We start from the raw sequence: 19,293 nt of genomic DNA, 5'->3' as shown, positions 1-19,293 counted from the left end.
GCAATAAATCATTCAGGTTTAAATTAGTTCTTTTTAAACTATTCTTTTGATTATACAACCAAGAATTCTTTTCTTAGATGGTAACATAGTCAGTCTCAGCAGTTATGTAGCATATGATTGTTATTATCTTGTTATTAGTTCGTGACACAGTAAGATCTTTCCTAATGTTTGCTAATTACTGGAATACTTCAAAAATGTAAGTAAGAGCCTTTGCCTTCTTCAAAGGCAGTTAAAGGCAGATGGCAGTGTTCCTCAGTGTTGGTAGGCTTTGGGGCAGAGCTCAGCCTGGTGCTGCCATGCTCTGATTAAATGCAGGAGCGAGTGTAGCTGCACACTGTAACGTGCTGAGGCTGTGCTGGCACTCTGCACTTCCCCTCTGCATTCCCAGCAGTGGGAAGATAAGTTGTCAGCCACTTTTGTGTGCTCTTTACTGTTGGATATCCCATCTGGATTGAGAAGAATAGCAAGTGTTTTTCTTAGGCGTGCTCTCTGCACTACTTTGCTTTATTGGTAAAGGCTGATAATCTTATCTGCTAAATAACAAGTCTTTTTATAGGCATGATCTTTGAATGAACTGGTATCAGAAAATAATGTCATTTCAAAATGTGGGTCTCTCACAAAGCTTGAATGGGTAAGAAACTAGCATCTGTTGGAATGACAAGAACTGCTTCTGTTATCTTGTTGATATTTCTTCAATAATGCCTTCTTACCTCATTTGCATTCAATAAGTTTAATTACAAATGCAGCCCAGTTCATGGTGAGATGCTTCATGACAACAGAAAGAAAATTTCAGCTGCAGTCTTTCTTCAAGGCATTCTTTAGAAATGCTCCATAAAGAGAAAAGCATGGAAGAAACAGATTTATTTCTGTAGAGAGAAAGGGGGAACAAAATAAAACTAGTAAAATGTTTTCTCTGTGACCCATTTGGAAAGGGCCAGGAAGCAATAGTCACCAACCTGCAGGAGAAGGGCTGCAGCAGTGTTTTGGCCCAGAGTTTGCACCAAGAGATAAACTCAGACAATTGATACTGCTCTGATGCCTGGTGACGTGGGTGAAACGAATCCTTGGCCTCATCCCAAGTCCACGTAAACATTTACAAAAGCAGTGCAGCGATGGTGTAGGTCATATAATTCTCTACACAAGCTCAAGCATCAGATCCCAGGGATCTTTTTAAATGAGAGGAACCCAGCACAGTGTTATGCCAAAGAGGATGATGTCTGCATATGGTCAAGGTGACTCTAAGTGTCAGAATTCCATCACAAATAACCCACTTAAAGCTGTTTATTAAAAATAACTCTCTCTCCAAAGCCTTCATGCCTTCTGGAAATCTTCTGCTTTTTTGTTACTTCTTCAGGAAAGGTTTGGTTTATCATTTTTTGTATCTATATTTGACTAGTGCCAGAGGACTGCAGATGAATACTGTCATCCTGCCCTAAATGCTTTTTATCATACAGTTCTTCTTCTCTTCCACCCACCTATGCCCACTCTTATTTTGCACATCATTTCTGAGAAGTGCTTCTTGTTTAGGATGTCTTGGACCAGATTAAAAAAGAGAAACAGATATGCAGTTCACAATACCCACTAGTCATGATTTTCGAATCAGTTTGGGTCTGTCATTGAGCAACATAGAGGAAATTTTCAAATTTCTCTGCTCAGGAAAAGGTTGGTTCAGCCAAATATCGTGGGAGAAGGGTCTCTGCCCTTCGTCTGTCACACAGAGGTGTGAAGCCCTCCATCAGGCACTTGCACACAATGCTGCTCAGCCCCTCCTTGGGTTTTGGAGCAGAAAACAGGGGCTGGCAGAGGGTGCCAGGGCAGAGCAGACTGCTCTGTGCAGTTGTGGCGCTCCCAGCACCAGGCTGAGAGGGGCGCTGGGCTGTGACCCCTGAGCTGAGGTCTACAAGCTCCCTTCTTGAAAAAATGCAGAATGATTGCACTTCACACTGCAGTTTTGCTGCTTATAAAAGGAGATAAATACTGAGCAGAAAAGCTGTTTACATGGAGTTCTTCAGAAGGCCTATTTGTGGTCTTCTGTGTGGAGGTGCTCCACCAAATCTTTCTGTGTGACTGGTTTTTTTTTTTTTCTTTTTGAATGTATGGGGGAATTCACTTCCCATACCTTGTGAATCCATAAAACTTGTTTGAAAGAGTTATTTTTTAGGAGAAAAAGAATTCAATGAGATATGACAAGGTTTAGCTTTTTTTTACACCAAATTTAGAAGAATTGCATAAGGTTTTGAAATGTCACAGGTCAGATGCATTCCAAATACTGTTTTCTGAGACTTGAGAGCTACTGAGATACTCCATAGCTGGTGTAATTATCAGGTTACAGCATACCAAGGAGCAAAAAGGTCTCCTCCCATCATGTACTTTAGCAGGGAAACTGCGAGTCATTATGTACATAACAGAGACAGGGAAAACACTGTCCGTGATAACCTCTGTTTTCTTCTCCTAGTCCTGATCAGCATGTTCTGTCTTGAAAACGTGCTGTTCAAATGTACTAAACCTGCATTTATTAGGAATGTAGTGACAGTGACAGTGAGACTGAGAGTGATTCAAGCTCAGGTGAAGAGCAGAGAATTACTACAAGAGTTTACCGACGGCGGTTGATTCTGAAGGTACTTTGTGATTTGCTTCCTTGAGGCGATGATGGCATGGACATGGGTTTTGGTCTGCTGTGTCAGAATGTCAGTTTTGGCATACTGGAGCCCCCCTGGTAGTGTGCTTCCCATTGCCAATATGGATTTATAACCCAGTGCTAGGTGGCCTTTCCTTGCTTAACACAGGTTTATGGTTGTCTTCTGCTGGAAAACAACTGTGCTGCATGGAGTGTTGTGTCCTTCACTGCCACTGGTGTGCATGGCATATTAAAGACTGCAGCTAGATGCAGCATGTTGGTCTCCTGTAGAGCAAATGTGAGCCACAGACAGAGATGGGTAATATTTTTTTTTTCTGTTTTTTTAAAAAAATTCTAAGTTACATGTTAAGCATTTGCAGGAACACATGAGTGGGATGTAGGAAGGTATGAGGCACGTATTCTGGCTGAAACTTGTGGTCCTAAGTGCTTAATGTGTTCTGGAAAACCTTATTAATACAGTAGATGATCCTGATTTTAAACCTACCAAAGTTGATAAAAGTCTTTTCATTGCCTTCAGTGGGCTGCATTTAGTATATTTATTTACAGGTGGTCTTTCTTTACAGCACAGTATACTATATATACTGATAACAATGGCATAATCATATAAATGATTCTATTTGTCATTATAATATTTTTTGTGTGGTTAACAGTGTGGCATTATTTCTCTGCAGCACAGAGCATGAGAAAATAATTCTGTGTCAGAAACCATTATGTAATTCCTCAGCAACTCACAGGATTTATTAGATTCTTATTGGAAAATCATGTAGTCAAGCCGTGAAAAAGACCAGCCGGGCACCTTAGTGCTATCATTGCACCAGCGCAGTTTGCCTAAGCTGTAATTTTTACTTTAGGAATAAATCTGACATTTTAATTGCACATATCTATAGCACTGTTGCTTGCATGCTTTGTGGAGAGGAGTCTGCCCACCACTGCACCTTTGTGTGATGTGGGTGGCAGATAGGCTGCTCTGCACAGCTGCCAAACAGTCCAAGGTGCAGATGCCTTTGGAAGAGGCAGGGTGACTTTTCTGGCTGCCTTCACCACTATTTCCTTAGTGTACCTGTCGTGCTTCCATTTGGGACAAACGGGAACTGCAAAACTGAGCTCAGCAGAAGTGAATGTTTTGTCCAATCCCCTATCTCTCCAGGCAGAACCTGCTGCCTTCCCTGAAAAGCCCTCAGCAGGGGAAGGGTCTAACCCTTCCTCAGTAGTTCCTGCTGAAGATAAGCCGTGACTGCTCAGGCTTAGGAATGTGGTTTCTGTTTTCAAACGGGGCAGGCTGTGGGCGATCAGACCCTCCAGTGTGCAGGGCGTCTCTGCTAACACACACAGGGTAAGTGTGCTGCAGTTTCAAAGACTGCACAGTTGGCCTGTGGCTGAAGGCCCCCACCCAATTTGTGTCTGAACTATTTTGGTGTCCTCTGGTTTGCAGTCAGGAAATGTTGGAGTAGAAAAGGGGAAAGTGTGTCAAAGGCAGCTTTCTCTCGCTTTCTGAGTACAGCCCCTGTGTTTAGAGAAAGGCACAGAAAATTGGTTTTAAATGTGGTGGTATAATTTGGGGTAGAACTTTTAACAGAGCAATGGTAAAGCAGCATATTTAGTGCTGGAATCTGCAGCTAGTGCAGACCCAGTGGGGAGGGCGTGCATGGCGAGTGGAGGCGGCTGAACCCGCGCTTGTTGGGAACGTGTCTGATCTCAGCTGGGTTAGAGCTGTACCTGTCTCTTGATTAGAAAATACATGTGATTCTTTGGTTATTTTCTGATCATTTATAGCTTCTTTTTTTATCCCCCACTCTGCATCTCAAGACAAGTTTAAAAGAGAACAAGAAGAAATTTGAAAGCAAGAATCATCAGGCCTTTTAGAGAAAGTTTGATAGTGAAAGCAACCATTTTGGTCTTGTAAAGTTCACAAAATGGTGGTATGAAATGGAAAAATCAAGATTCAACGTTGATAGGGATCTGGACATTTTTCTGCACGTTCCTGGGAGCACAGGTTCACCTTGGGTGAGCTGAAATCACTGTGAGAGCATGCACAAGCTGAAGAACAGCTCCTCAATCAGGGAGGAGGTCTCAGGATGTAGTGTTCACAGGCCTGGAGCAATGCTCTGAGCCTGCAGGGTGAAAATAGCTCATGCTGCTGCCCAGGGCCCTGAGCAGCGCCTGGGAGCAGCAAGTTCTCACCTGCCAGTGCCTCAGTGCCCAGCAAAGTGGGTGCTGTGCCTGACCCCACAGCCAGCTGGCGTCCAGCAGCTGCAGAGAGGGGATGAGGGTGTGCTTGGAACCTCCACGGGGTAGAACTGCACGTGGGAATTGTATTGTTTTACTGAAGCATTTATTAATAGGATCACAGAATGGCTTGGGTTGGAAGGGACATTAAAGATTGTTCATTTCCAACCCCCTGCCATGGGCAGGGACACTTTCCACTACACTAGGCTGCTCAGAGCCATATCCAGCTTGGCCTTAAACATTCCACAGATGGGTCATCCACAGCTTCTCTGAGCAACTTGCACCAGTGCCTCACCACCCTCACAGTAAAGACTTTCTTCCTAATATTAATTGCTCTTCGTGGTATTCATTACATGTTGCGTTAATAGCAGCAGAAGTACTCACACAGCCTTCAGACATGAAGTTTGCTGACACCAAAACCTTGAGGATAAATTGAGTCCCATGGAAAAAAGGCTTTGCCATGTGCCTCCACAGGTACTGTCAGGGCTGAATTGCTTCATTACCTTTGCTCTTCTTTCCCAACTTGTTTTTCCTTTCCGTGCCATTCTGCAGTATTGCTAGCACTATTGCTTCTGTTTAACTGCTACCTTAGTTCTCTGTCCTGGCCCAGATATGGGGAAAGGCTTTTCTCTCCCACGGAGGTATTTTCCCAGCAGTCCAAGAGCTGAGTCCTGTCAAGTGCTCAGCACTCTAGAGCACATTCCCATGGGATTTAGAACTTCAGAGAGCTGAGCCCATAAAACCAGACAAGCAAGGACTGATGCCCATTTCCACATGTAATAGGATCATATTCTAACCTCAAGGTAGTGCAGATGTTTTTGTTTTTCTTCCTTTCCCCTCTCGTGTTCACATGGTGGATTGATGGGATGGGGCATTGCAAAAGAAATGGGTTTATGGCAGTGCAGGAATGCAAGCAATTAGCACACAAGGGAAAAATAAGAGTGTTTGCCACAATGTGCACATTCAAAGCCTGATCCAAAGCTTGTTTTATTCAGTCATGGCAGAAATCAGTGTCCAATTTTTCATGCTTTTTTAGAGGTTGTTAAATCTTTCATGGATACAAATTTTTGGCAAAAGCTGTTTTAGTAAGATTCTTGCCAAAAGGTTTATGGTAGAATGTAATGGAAGATAAAATATATTTCTAAGCAGTGGTTATTCAAATCTAATGTAATTTAGTATCTTGCACTTTTGTTATTTCTTGCCAATTTTTATTAAAGATTTGTCCCTTTTCCATGCGTTTTGCCCATGAAATACCCCATTACTGATCGTGGAGGGTTTGGTTCAGCCTGCACTGGAGAAGCACTGGAGAAGTTCAGCCTGCACTGCACAGCAGTTAGTCAAAGCTAGAGCCAGCAGCTTCCATGGTCTTGCCATTCGGGGGAAGCTTATATATGGAAATGAAATGTGGCCATCCTGTAGGTGATAAGAATTAAGTGCCTGTGCCCTGTGTGAGGAAAATGGGCAGCATTTCCTTTTGTGTATTCAGTTGGGCACAGCCTCTCCACTGCAGTCCCTGTCTGGCTGGGAGAGCTGCAGGTAAGTGCCCTCACCCTGTGCTGTCCCGTGGGAGTTGGAGCTGCCAGCCTCAGCCCGATAACACTGGTGAAATTAAACCACAGACTAAAGTGCCGTTCTGAGGTGTGTTTGTCACGTTGTCCTCCCAGCCCCCAGTAGTGAAATATACTCTGTCCCATTTGCAACACCATTTCCTCTCAGGTCTGCCTCCCTTGCCTGTTGTTTTGTTGGGATTTTTCTCCCCCTCCAGTGGCTTTAGCAATACATCTGCAAACAAGCAACTACAGACTCAGCACGGGCGCAGGCGGAGATTCGTGGCATCTGATTAACAAGGTCTCCCTGAGTAGGCAGAACTCACTAATGAAAATGACCTTAATGAAAGATGTTTGTTTCTCCTGCCACTGCCACAGAGGCTCGAGACCCCAAGGAGAGTGAGGCGCAGCTGCTGTTCATGAATTACAGGAATGTGATCTCGAGACTGAAGGGATTATGTTCTGATGCTGGCTTAGGCCAGTGAGGGAAGAGGTCTGAGCTCCCTGTGCAGCTCCTGTTCCCACTGCGGCATCGCCTCTGGTCTTTGGTAAAATTAAATATTTAGGGTCTTTCCATCTTGCTTATTTCCGCCTGCTTTTAAATTCCTTTTTATCCGTGTGGATAAGACACATCCAGCTGCACCTTTTTTCTCCACTGTTACAACAACACTAGTTGTATAGGAGGAATAAAAGGGACTATTATCCCTCTAGTAACAAAACAAACATGAAAGAAAACCAGAGCTCTGACAAATCTACAGTGAACTTTGGTACAATACTGCAGCACCAACTGTATAACTTCATTTATCTGGAGGTCCCTGGGAACACCCATGATCTGCAAATAACTGTTAAGAAAATCAGTGGAGCTGGCAGAAGACTTTGACGAAGGTGCTGTTTGCTTCTCCTGCCCTGGAGAGCAGCAGAGGGAGGATACCAGCTGGTTTTGGCTGGACTGCACTCCAGCAAGCAGGGTGACATTAAAGCACTCTGCTTTGCAAAGCTTCCTGGCATGTTCTGGGGCTGAGGCTTGCAGACTGCAGCCTTTGTGTGCTTTAGTCCCAGGGATATAACTGGGCTTCCAGTAATCACGGTATTAAGTTTTCTCCCTGCCTTTCTAAAGCTTTTGGTATTGTGACAGTGATTTTGACTGGTCAAGGGTAAAATGAAGCCCACATAAGTATGATGCAGCGGAAAGAATTTTATTCTTTAGCTGTGACGCAGATGCACCAGCTTTGTGTTTAAAAACAGCTTTTGTTGACAAGGTCATCTAATGTGCCATTCTAACCCAATGCTGGTTTGAGATCTTACAGCTAAAACTGCCAGTGGGTAGGGTTATTTTTCCTAGCAAACATCCGTCTTTATAAGTGCATAGGATTAGAAAAGTCAGTAAATCAGATCTACCTCCTGCCAGTTGTGAGCCCTCCTGCAATTTGTTTAACTACCCACCAGCAAGAGAATTATGAAAGCTGGATTTCACGCACGCTGACTGCTGCGTATTTACAGCATTTATCCTTAAATTGTGCTTAAAGGAGCATGTAGCTAACTAAAACCCAAGATTCACCACACCTTTAATACTGCATTTTCTTTCAAGAGGCATCTTTCAGTGCATCAGTACACTTTTCATTTTAAAGATGAACACAGTCATTCTCACTAGGTTGTTTTAAGGGAAAACCTTGTGCATAGCTGCAGCAGGGAGTCAAAGAACCAGTATACGTAAGCAGTGTTGGTGTGCCAAATAGTCTAATGACCTTGCCCCTGGCCGTGTTGTTTTATTTCTGGTTTTCATGGGTTTTATTGTAGTGGCTTTGGAGGTCCTACTCATGAAAGGGAACCTTTCCTTACCTCTGTGCTCTGAGTCTGGGATGTCTGGGCCAGGGTTCCCTCCTGCTCCTTAGGGCACTGTGTTGGAGCCCACTGGGGAGTCCTGAACCCACATGTGGAAGGCCAGGAAAGAAACTGTGCAGCTAGTTCCCCATCTGCTATGCATCTGATTAAAGTTTGAAATCTCCAGAACCAGTCTTTCCCCCTCCCACCTCTTTGTGTGCAGGAAACCCTACAGGTTTCAGTTCCCAAACCCTTTACCCAGTCACTGCCCCCCTGCCTCTCAGCAGTCCCGTCCCATTCTCATTTCTGCCGCCTCGCTCGTGAGAAAGGAAGTAGCCGGCGGCCGCTGGGGCCCTGCTCGCCGCAGGGACCAACCTTGAACTTCCCTCCTCCTGCACACAGCCTGCTGCAGTGCTCAGGCAGGTGTGTCATTTCTGCTTCTGAGACCCCTCAGAGTCCTTCTGGGGAACGAATTGCTCAGGCTCCATCTGAAGGCTTCAATAGCTGTTTGTTCTGCCGTGCTTTAGGGTGACTTGTAGGGACGCCACTCTTCCCTGGCCTGGGGACCTCAGCTAGGTCCCTTTGGCCCCAGGTGTGTCTAAAGCACACCTTATGTCCCTATGCAGTGGAATCCACCTGGCTGTGGGGCCTGCCCTTCTCTTGGTGACTCTTCCTGAAGCACCAAAGTTTAGCAAGTTTTACAGTTTGCTAACAGCCTGTGAAAGCCTGGGGAAAAAGATGTGTAAAATATCTGAAACTGTTCCATTGCTTAATTATGAAGTGGTGACTTCAATACAGCTTTGAATATGAAACCAGCAGAAATTCTGTACTTGTGAACAACAAATGTGCTGGGGGCTCTGCTCTGCAGCACTTTCCCCTGGCTCCTGCCCACTGCTGTCCTCTCCAACCGAGGACAATGGAAAAAGCATGTCTAGAAAAGACCACAAATGGCTCGTAAACAAACAGAAAGGTTTGTTTTGCTTAGAGCTCAGAAATAGCATACAATCCTAATGTTACAATGTACATACTGAAAAAGCTGCTTTAGTAGGGAAAACGGTTTTAAAAAAATACACATGGCATCGCTGTATTTGTTTGTTATAGAGCAGTGCCTGGAGCTTATGTAGACAACTATGTAGCGTATAGCCCACAGTAAATAGAAATTATGTTTGCCCTGTGCTGTTTAGTATGTGGAAGCATTAGGAAAGCTTCATGTTGAGCTGTAATTGTCTCCTTTCAAATATTATTTTGTAGTTAATATTGTTATAATTTGTTTTATATAATGTTTCTTTCTGCTTGCTCCCTCTAGTTCTAATTTTTTCCATTATGGATTGAGGGCGAGGGGACAAGAAAAATTTAAGGATTTTTTTGTTTGTTTGGGTTATTAATTTACAAGTGGAAATTTTTCATATGTCAACCAGCTACATTGTCGTTATGTTTGCCTTACTTATATGAAAGATATAAGCACAGACAATGGATGTTTTTGAAGCATCAAAAGCAGTGCTCCCAAGTTTGGAAACATGACTTTATGAGGTAAAGTCAGCAAAGTTCTTTCAAAAGATAAGTTCATGACTTCCAGCTAGGCCAAGACTCTAAAGTAATGTCATTTATTTATGATTTCAGCAATAACTCTTTTAGTGGAATTAAGTCACTGGCATAGCAGTCAGGAAACTACTTTTACATTTATTTACACTGGTCCTATAAATTGCTGGTACTACAAGAAGTGATGGCTGGAGTGCTGCCAATCTCAGTAAGTCATGGACTGGGCTGCCGAGGCTCCTCGGCACGGTGGCACCATGCCGGGCAAAGTGTCATGTAAGATAACTTCCTCTATTTTGTAAATGCTGAGAAGTCTTGTCTGTCTTCTGTGTGTGTGTTTAAGACCTCGTGTTTAGCAAGCTATAGGCAGAGCTGTCTTTTTAAGTCCCAAATTTCCCCCATGTTAGATGATGTTTCTGCATGTGCCAGGCACTGAGAAGCTGTGAAAAGCTAAGGGATGTCTCATTAGAGATCATACCACCATGAATTTGCGCCTTCATCTCATAGGACTCAGACTGACCACTGGATTTTGTTGCCCAGAGAGCTTCCTGGCATGCCTTAGTTAATTAGTAAAGTGTGCTAGAAGGTCCCTATTGGCTTTAAGGTCCCTATTGGCTTTAAGGAAACATTGTGTAGGATAAATGCTCGGGTATCAGCATTGCTAAATGAACGAGGCTTTCCTATGATTTGTGTGGCATAAAGCAAACTGTTACCTGAATTTGAAGCTAGCATGTGCTTGTTGCTTGGATTGGTGTGGAAATATGTGTGGGTTTGACAGAATATAGGCTTTATTGCTAATCTTATAACACGTTCTTTAGGGTGAGGAAGCAAAAAACATTCCTGGTGAATCTGTAACAGAGGAACAGTTTACCGACGAAGAAGGCAACGTCATCACGAGAAAAGTAATCATGAATTACATCACTGCTCTGAGTCTTTGCATTCAAGTAACTTCTTTTAACATACTTTCTCCCTTTAGAATCTAGGGAAAAAAAATCTATACTTTTCATGTATTGCTTCCCACAGATCACCCGGAAGGTAGTAAGACGCATTGTTATCCCCCATGAGAGGAAAGTTGGTGAAATGGTAATACAACGGGGACTACCAGGAAATAACAGTAGACGCAGAGGGTTGTGTTGACTGCTAGAAAGTGCTGCTAAAGGGCTGGAGGTTTGCATTTAACAAGAAGCCTTGGCAAAAAGTGCGGTGCTTGCAGTTTTGGGCAAGTTGTACGTTGGGTCACGGGGCAGGGGCGGTGTCAGTGAGGCTCAGCCGAGTTCTTGTCAGCATAGGGCATCAAGGTCTGCTTCTGTAAAATGGGCAGTAGGCCTAAGCCGTAGGTTTGGGGCCTGCTTTGTGCCATTCAGTTGAGCTGTGTCTGTGTGTTTGGTTAAGCCCTTGCAGAATTTGTGCCTTACCACTGTAGGTGGATTGTGTAGCTTTTCCAGCAGCCCAAAGGAATGAGCTGCAGTCCAATCCCCAGCAGCCTCTCGCTCAACTGTGTGATACCCCTGCTGCTGGTGACTGAGGGTTTGCAGGATTCAGGGGAACAGGAGCATACCCAAGCAATGGTATCCTTTACAAGCGAGCACCAAGACAGGATTTTGTCCCTGGTGATCAAAATCGGGAGCCTTCTGCAGGGCTGGACTATGTCCAGCTTTATCACCCTGAAAAAGAAAGGACAGTGGGAAGTGTAGGACTATTGTGTGCCAGCACACCCCAGTCCCTCTTGCAGATGCCTTCAGTGACAGGGGCAGGAATGGGCAGGCTGTGCCTCAGCTGTCCTCTGTCACAAGGAGTTCTTGGAGGAATGGGCATCACCTCTGGAATCATATGGCTTCAGAGGAGCTCATGCCTTCTTCCCCAGCACATGGCCCTCAGAGGTTTCTGCTCCAGTAAAACTGTCACTGGGGCTAGTGAAATTCTTTCCTGAGTCAAAACAGATTCAAAAAGGATGTTAACAAATACTCTTTTAACTTCTGGTGAGAAATAAATTAAAAAAAAAAAAAAAAAAAAAAAATCTGGGGACACACATGTCACAGAAATAAGAGAATGGAAACAAACTTATTTTCATTCCCTCTTTCCTAGTGTTTTATGAGGAAAAAAATGTTCTGCTCAACAAAGGGGAAACATTTTCAATTTGCTGCACCAGATTAGATTAGTTGGAAACTACAAATAGTTACAAATACATCAATGCAGATCACCTGAGGGGTAAATTCTGTCCATAGCCACACATAAACAGATGCCTTTCTCTGATGTGAGTGAGGCTTGTGATTACTGGAGTATTTATTTTTAGATGATTATTGAGCTACTTTAAATGAGCAAAGATTAAATTTATTTTAGGGTTTGCTGTTTTAAAGACACTGAAACCTGCACTGCTTGTCACTGTCATTGGTTTTACTTCTGCGCTGCTTCAGCGGTGGTTTTCACTGGCTTTCTTCCTCCTCCCCTTATTCCATTACTAACCTGCTCACTTTAAAGCACAGACGTTGTGAAACATCATAAGAGCAGCCACAGCCTCTGCTGTTGGGAATGCCCACCAATCTGGCTGACCAGTAAAGATCACCAGGAAAGGTGATTTTTCCTTGTCAGTGGCACTGGGTCCCGCTGCGATTGGCAGCAGGGGCTCTGCTGAGCTCTGACTGCCAGCCGGGCACTCCAGCCCACGGGTCAGGCTGAAATTGTAGAGCTGTGTTTTCTACTTGAAGATGATATTTCAGACCTGTGCTTTTGCAGCTCAGCAGAGTGGATAAATAGATTGTGTGTATCTTTGAAATGAAGTGTTAATGTGATTTAACTGCTTTTTACTTATCCTGTTACAGCAAAATGTGGAGCCTGTTTTGGAAGCAGGTTTACAATTGTGAGCGCTCTCTGCAGACTGTGTTAATGTTTATACTTTTCCTTTAAAGCAGGGAGAAGCTTATAAGGTTAAGACAAAGAAAGAAGTCAGACACGTGGAGAAGAAAAGTTACTCATGAAAGCTGAAAGCCAACCACTGAACGGTCAGTGTGATCAATTTTCTTCCCTTGTTGAAGGCTTTTGCCAGCACGGGGAACAGCACCTGGGCTGCACAAAGGCTTGCCTCTGCTACCCTGACTTTGCTTTCCAGCTGCAGAGCTGAATAGCTGGCCCTTGATCTTGTAAGCAGAAAGTGACCTTTTGTTCATGTATAAAAATTAAGCTTTAATTCTTGGAAAATAAAGCAAAGCAATACTCAGTCATGTGCAAGATTTCTGGGAATTTTACAGTGTCTGGTGTTTGTAGCCTATAGAACTTTCTACCCCTTAAAAACATGAACACAAATAGTAAAGGACCTGCACACAAATAAACCTGCTAGGAGTGAAAGGCTTCTTCCACTGTCAAGACATGTGATCTGAGAGCAGTTATGCAAGTCAAAGTCCTTGTAAGTGAAATGTCTCGATATTTGCCAACAAATAATCCCTACCAACTGTTTCTTGTGAATTTTATTGATCCAGCCTTAACAATTGTAGCAAACCAGCAGCTGATGGTATAAGGGCTTCTCAAGCTAAACCCAAATGCACAGACTAAGACACCCTAGCAGGGGGCTCTGTCAAGATATGATGAAGCACCCTGAAGCCAGAGGCTGCTTTGTCTCGATGACACAGCTACAGCCACAGAGTGCCTGTAAATAAGGGAGGAGCCTGTCCTTGTCTATCAATGCTGGTCCATCAGTCATGGCTCCAAGTGTGTAGATTTGCCATGGTCATGTTTTTTTTCTGCTCAGAACTTCTCTTAGCTTTCTTGGGTTTCAGGAATTGGACAGAGGAAGAGTTTATGAAGTGCAAGACTGTGTATTATCCTTTTACTGTACATATGGTATAGGATTGACTGTAGGATTTAAGAACAGGATAAACAGGACCTGGCAAATAGGCCAGATAGTGAGGAAAAGGACAGACAGAAGCAGAGTCTGTCCTGAGTCACCAGTCCCTTCTGACTGATGCAATGTAAGTCCCTACAGCCCCCTGGCCTTGCAGGTGCTCTGTACATGTGAGTAATGCTATTTGAGACAAACAGCACTCAGTGTGTGGGATCTAGCTGAGGGATTTATGGGATCAAGCCCCAAGGAGCAAGCTCTGTGAGGTGACTGGTGTGATTTCAGTATCTGGTAGGCACCTACTGCATCCACCTGAATTCCTGCTCTTACCGAGAGCCTTACTGTGAAGGGAGGCTATTCTGTGCTAATAGAATAATACAGCTTCACGTAGCATGCTGCTCAACATACTCATAAAATATTTATTGTTTGGAAAAGGGAGGTGATTCTTTTGACACAGCTTTCCCCTTTATGGAGCTAAAGGATATGAGAGTAAAGCAAGCCAAAGGGATGGCACTGCTTGTATGACATTGTGGCCCACACTGGGTCCCATGCTGCTCCACTGTCAGTCTGCAGGGGCAAAGCAGCAGAAATGTGTAAATTCAGGCACTGAAGGCAAGATGGGGCACTGAACCCCATATGCACTGCATCTGAAGAGCCTGCCAGCCTGCAAGTTTGATGCAAAACACACTAGGGATAAGGGAGAAGCATTTCATTTTAAAATAAAGTGACATAAATAAGCCAGTCTTTGCCTAACGTATGAAACAGGATCTGACCTTCAGGAAAGCCAGAATCCGAGTTCTCAGAACCAGCTTTGCTCCCATGACTGCTGATGCATTTCTCCTGTGATTTCCAGTAGGCAAGTCTTCCATGCTAGAGCCCCTGAGGAACTCAGAGAGTCTGCCTTAGATAATGAACCTTTGCTCAGGGGGGGACTTTGTCCTGTAAGATGAATCTCTGTGTTCCAAACTTCGATATGATAAGCATGACCAAGTGTGCATTAAGGAATTGCAAGCCTGGTCAAGAGGCTGTTGAAAACATTTAATTTGGATGCAGAAGTGGCTGTATTTGCACAGGCAGAGGATTCTGTAGAAAAAACAGTTTGTTTTGTAATCACAAAAGACAAAAAAATCCTGTTGGGGAGGCAGAGGTGGTTCTTTTCCTCTGAGTGTTTGAAAAAAAATCACGATTTTGCTGTGAAAATGTCCTTGTCACCATTGCAAATAAGCCCATTGTGAAGCGCAGTTTGAAAGGAGAAGCCAAGAACTCCTGCGTGCAGTTCTGCAGGACGGCACTGTGTGAGCTGGCGTGACTGCTGCAGTGGGAACAGGCGGCTCTTAGCAGCAGGACAGATTTATGACAACTGTAGATGTGGGCAAGGACAGATTGCTCTAGCGTAGAAGGAGACTGCGAGCACTGCTGGGGAATGCGTGTGGACCTGTGACCTGATTAGTAACCAGGCATGTCCGTGCCAGCCCGAGTCCCGCCGGCGCCGCGCCAGCCACGCTCCCGAGCAGCCTGCCCTGCGCCCAGGTGCCGACAGCCGCGGGTGTTCCAGCTCCCCTCGCTGCTGTGCTTGTGTTTGTGTTTCTGCTTCCTGCCCTTTCTGCTGTTGTTCGACAAATGGCACAAACTTGCTGGCTTTACGTGCATGGCTCTGGTTTGAGAGAGCAGGAGCTGGACCTTGTCTCCTCGGTGCTGCTCATGCAAGCCAGGCGGGATATGGATGGGGCTGCTCCTCGTCCTCGCTTTTGTCCTTCACCGAGCCTCCTAAAGGCTGGGCTCTGCATTCCTGGCTCTGCCAGTCACGTTCCCTGAGCAACTGGCAGAGGTGGATGTGCAAGGAGAGCAGGTTTTCCATCACTGTGAGGATGCTTGCACACAATGAAGAAAAACATGTTGTGGAAGCAGCAGCTCTCTCGGTCTGGAGATGATGCTGTTCCTTCCACGATAAAGAGTACCTATTCCTTGTCATCATCGGATCTGATGAGCTGGTGCCCTGTCCGGGGTGATGAAATTGTTTGCAGTGTGTTGCAAACATATTTGTAAATCAGTTCTCAAGCACAGTGGACATCAGCAGCTGCATTTTCCCCTCATGCTGAGAGCTCAGCTAGTGTCATTGCCTACCTAGAAACTGTGTGGTTTAGCCTATTACAGAATTCCATCATGCCAATTACAGCATTTCTGTTTAGTCAGGGAAAGGCATGAAATTGATTCTAATGAGATATTCTGAAATGATTTGTTCTCTGTTTTCTTTCCGCAGGACTGTGTGCTTTTACTGCCAGTATTCTAGAGGGACACTCACAGAAGAAAAATCAACAGGAATTAAACATTCACCTATAAAAGTGTGCGTGTGTTTGCTGCTTCCCCACATTAACCGCATGGTTTTTATGCAAAAAGAAAAAACAAACAAAAAAAAACCCCAAACAAAAAAATTAATTTAGCATGAGCCAATTTACAGAGCATGGAAATTCACGTTCATTCACAGGATTGGAGGGTGCACAGTTACCAATGCAGTGTATATACAAGATGCCATGCTGTTAACAGCTTCTCTCAAGCAGTTTGATGTCATCTCAAAAGAAATAAATTCCTGTGGCCAGAGAGGATGTGCGAAGACTAAATGGTTAAACCATGGAAAGACACTAAAAATACTAAAATCCACAACAGCTCGCCTTATTTTTCTTGGACCCAAACTGTCAGGGTATAAAACACTATTTGTTTCTTTTTTAAACATCAATAGTTTTGCTGTAAATAAATAACACTGTATAAATTCTAACAAAATAGAATAAATGTTGATAAGGCACTGCCTTTTCGATCACAAACAGAATATTGCAAATGCATTGAGCAGGCTAGGTGTCTCAAATGGCTGCACCTACAGGGATATTCTGGGTGTATCTTCACAGATTCTTGTATATTAGCAATTATAATGTTTGTATATGCAAAAACGCTAGCTTGATTTTAAAAAAATCTTTAAAATCTGCTGCAAATTTAAATGATTCCCAAAATGAGGAATTCTGTAGTTCTGTGAAAATTTTTCTTCAGAGTACTAATATTTTGATGCATGTGTTTCACCTTATTTTGATTAAATCTTTTCCAGTTTTGCAAACACTATACCGCAACATGAAAAATAAGATTTTATCTGTAAACACAAAGCCCTTCATCTAATATTTGTTGCTGTTGCCAATTTTTCAATGAAATGACCTAAGACCCATAACATATACAGTAGTTGCATTATGGGGAGGGGGGTGCTATCTGTTCTCGCTTTATAATGGGGGTAATGCTTGCAGCTTTAGAAGTGGGTTGGTGCTCTAAGGAGCACAAGTTTGGGATATTTTTAAATGAACTGAAGAGAAATTATTAGCTAATAGACTGGCAGCACGCTGTAAAATTATTACTGTATTGTGTACTGGCTATAAGATGTAGAATCTTTCAGTAAGCCAATCATCTGTAATCATCCTAGCAGTGTAATATTAGGTTGTTAAGGCTGCTGTGTTTTAAAGGGCATTTTTATTTGGGTTTTGGTGAAATACTTTAATTTGTTGATTATATTCATATGGAAACAGCATTCATTGATAATAGCTCTAATTACATATGTATGAAAACAACAAACACTGGATGATCTAGTTGATTATTTAAGCATAAAATAAATTGTGTTAAAACTCTTGGATAATGTGTATTTGGCAGTGTTCTTGTACCCTACAGACGTGAGGCTTCGCAAGGCCAGCTGTTAACTGCCCCTGGCTTTCAGCTGTTTTTCCTCTTTGTTTCTTTTTGTCTGACCCACCTGCTCATCTTCCCAGTGTGACAGGCCATTGCTTGGCAGGCTGTCCCCACATCGGGGCAGCAGGAGAAAAACACAGCAGCCAGCAGCACACGCCCAGCAAAGCTAAGGAAAACTCATCTCCCTGGGTCAGAGATGCGGGGAGAGGGCCTGTGCAGCAGGTGTATGTTCAGCCCCTTGTCCGACACATGTGAGCTCTGGACCTCCTGCAAATTGTTTTGCTCTGTCAAGAACCAGGAAAAGCACTACCAAAAGCAATTTTCTCCTCAGTGTGTGACAGTCAGACCAATAACAGACCCACTGCCCATGATGTCATTAAAATCTACGTCCCCTGTATATCGCGAGCGCTTCTTGTGTATTATGGGTGATGGAGCACTGTATAAAGAATGTGGCCAAAACAAAGGTTTCTAGGCATCATCAGTACACTCACTGCTCTGAACTGCAGGCTTCTGCTCAGGTGCAATAAATACAGTTTTTACTCAGGGATCAGTTTTACCTGGCTTTTAAGGCAACGGGAAGATGAGGTATTTCACCCCAGCTGTGGCACCTGAGGAAGCACCGCTGCTACAGGTCCACCTCAGTCTGCTTCTTGTTATCTGCTGATCCACACAGGAACTGGTCCTCACCTGGGGTCAGTCAGCAAAGCTCTCCTGACTGTGATGAACAGCACTTGCCTTCAGGAAAACGTAACAGGTTGGTTTGTCTGAGTTTCTGAGTTATCAGGGCTACTGGCTTTGGAAGCAGCAACAGTAAATGAAGTTTTCATCATTTGAGCAGCCAGTCTGTGTTGCAATGCATGTTTTACCTAGTCAGGATACTGCTGGTACAATGCTGATGGTTCAGGTCCTTGTGCCAGAGTTTGGAGGACAAATGCCATTTATACTACTGGAGAACAAGTGCGTCTTACTGCAGTTCACAGTCCAACAGCTGTGATCATCCTCCTGCAGACCTTGCCATCCAGACACATCGCTCCCTTTTGAGTATCCAGACCAGCTGAATGAAAAAGAGTATTTTCAGAAAATGCTGTGCTGATGTATATATTGAATATTATATCATGATTGTACAGTTGGAAGTTGACAGGCTACGTTGACAACCAGCAGGAAGGCAGGAGCTGTGCTGTAGAAGAGCCTCGCTTCAATGTCTAGCAGCATCCAAAAGGCAGTGTTTCATCTGACTCATCTCTTCCTCTGCCTGGTTCCCTGTTAGTGTCTGGTGCTGGTGCAGAAAAAAGCTGTGACTGTACCTGGAATGGCAGCTCTGGCAGGCAGAAGCGCTCCGTGTGTAGACAGAGAAGTGGGGCTGCCTGTGCAGGTGGCAGAGGTGTGTAGGTGAGTCTCGACAGGTCTCCTGCCGCTGGTGGTGATTCATGTGGCAGCTCTGAGCTCAGGGAGTGGGTCTCGACCGTGAAGGCACACGTGAGGAGCTGCGGGCTCAGCTCAGGGCTCCCGAGGGTGCCCTTGCAGCAAGGCCATGTCACTGAGTGCCCCAGCAGGCTGTGACCACAGCAACACCTCTTGGGCCATCTGGGCCAGTGCTGAACATGCCCAGCAGGGCAGGTGCAAGTCCTCTGCTGCCTCTGCACTGGCACCTGTGTCACAGCTTGCTTCCTCCGAGGTACAACATGGAGCAGGAACTCTAGCTAAATTCACAGGGGTCAAAATTTCATGTGAAATGCTGCACAAACAGGATTTTCTGGGTGTTGGTTTTGTTTTGCACTGAGTGGTTCCAACAGTAGCTCAGGAAATTTGGGAAAAACAAGGTTGAAGTGCAAATGGACATTTGAGAAGGAAAACATAAATCTTGCCAGAACTAGCAAACAGCACAGACAGCTTTGCAGTGAGTGAGGACCCTACCTAAATGTGCACTTTTGTCTTTTTTTTTTCCCACATGTTTTCCTCAGCAAGAACATTCCCCT

The 19,293-nt window shown here is 44.3% G+C and overlaps 1 protein-coding gene across 5 annotated transcripts in view; it reads left to right on the top strand.

Annotated features, from left to right (window-relative positions):
* Positions 1-17,267, top strand: part of ANK3 (ankyrin 3) — a 194,752-nt gene extending 177,485 nt beyond the window's left edge. For 3 of the 5 annotated variants that reach the window (XM_085064224.1, XM_085064226.1, XM_085064223.1), the window contains 2 exons: positions 12,675-12,767; positions 15,861-17,267. In XM_085064224.1, the coding sequence (XP_084920350.1) occupies positions 12,675-12,743 (69 nt within the window). In that variant the 3' untranslated portion in view covers positions 12,744-12,767; positions 15,861-17,267. Of the gene's footprint in view, positions 1-2,519; positions 2,619-10,586; positions 10,671-10,791; positions 10,852-12,674; positions 12,768-15,860 lie in introns of all 5 variants that reach the window. The other 2 variants (XM_085064222.1, XM_085064225.1) reach the window with 2 other exon arrangements.
* Positions 17,268-19,293: the final 2,026 nt, after the last annotated feature.

Source organism: Lichenostomus cassidix, chromosome 6 (genome assembly GCF_008360975.1).
Source record: "Lichenostomus cassidix isolate B80296 chromosome 6, HeHo_3.0, whole genome shotgun sequence".
Classification (NCBI taxonomy): Eukaryota; Metazoa; Chordata; class Aves; order Passeriformes; family Meliphagidae; genus Lichenostomus; species Lichenostomus cassidix.
This window is presented reverse-complemented; position numbering and strand designations above follow the sequence as displayed.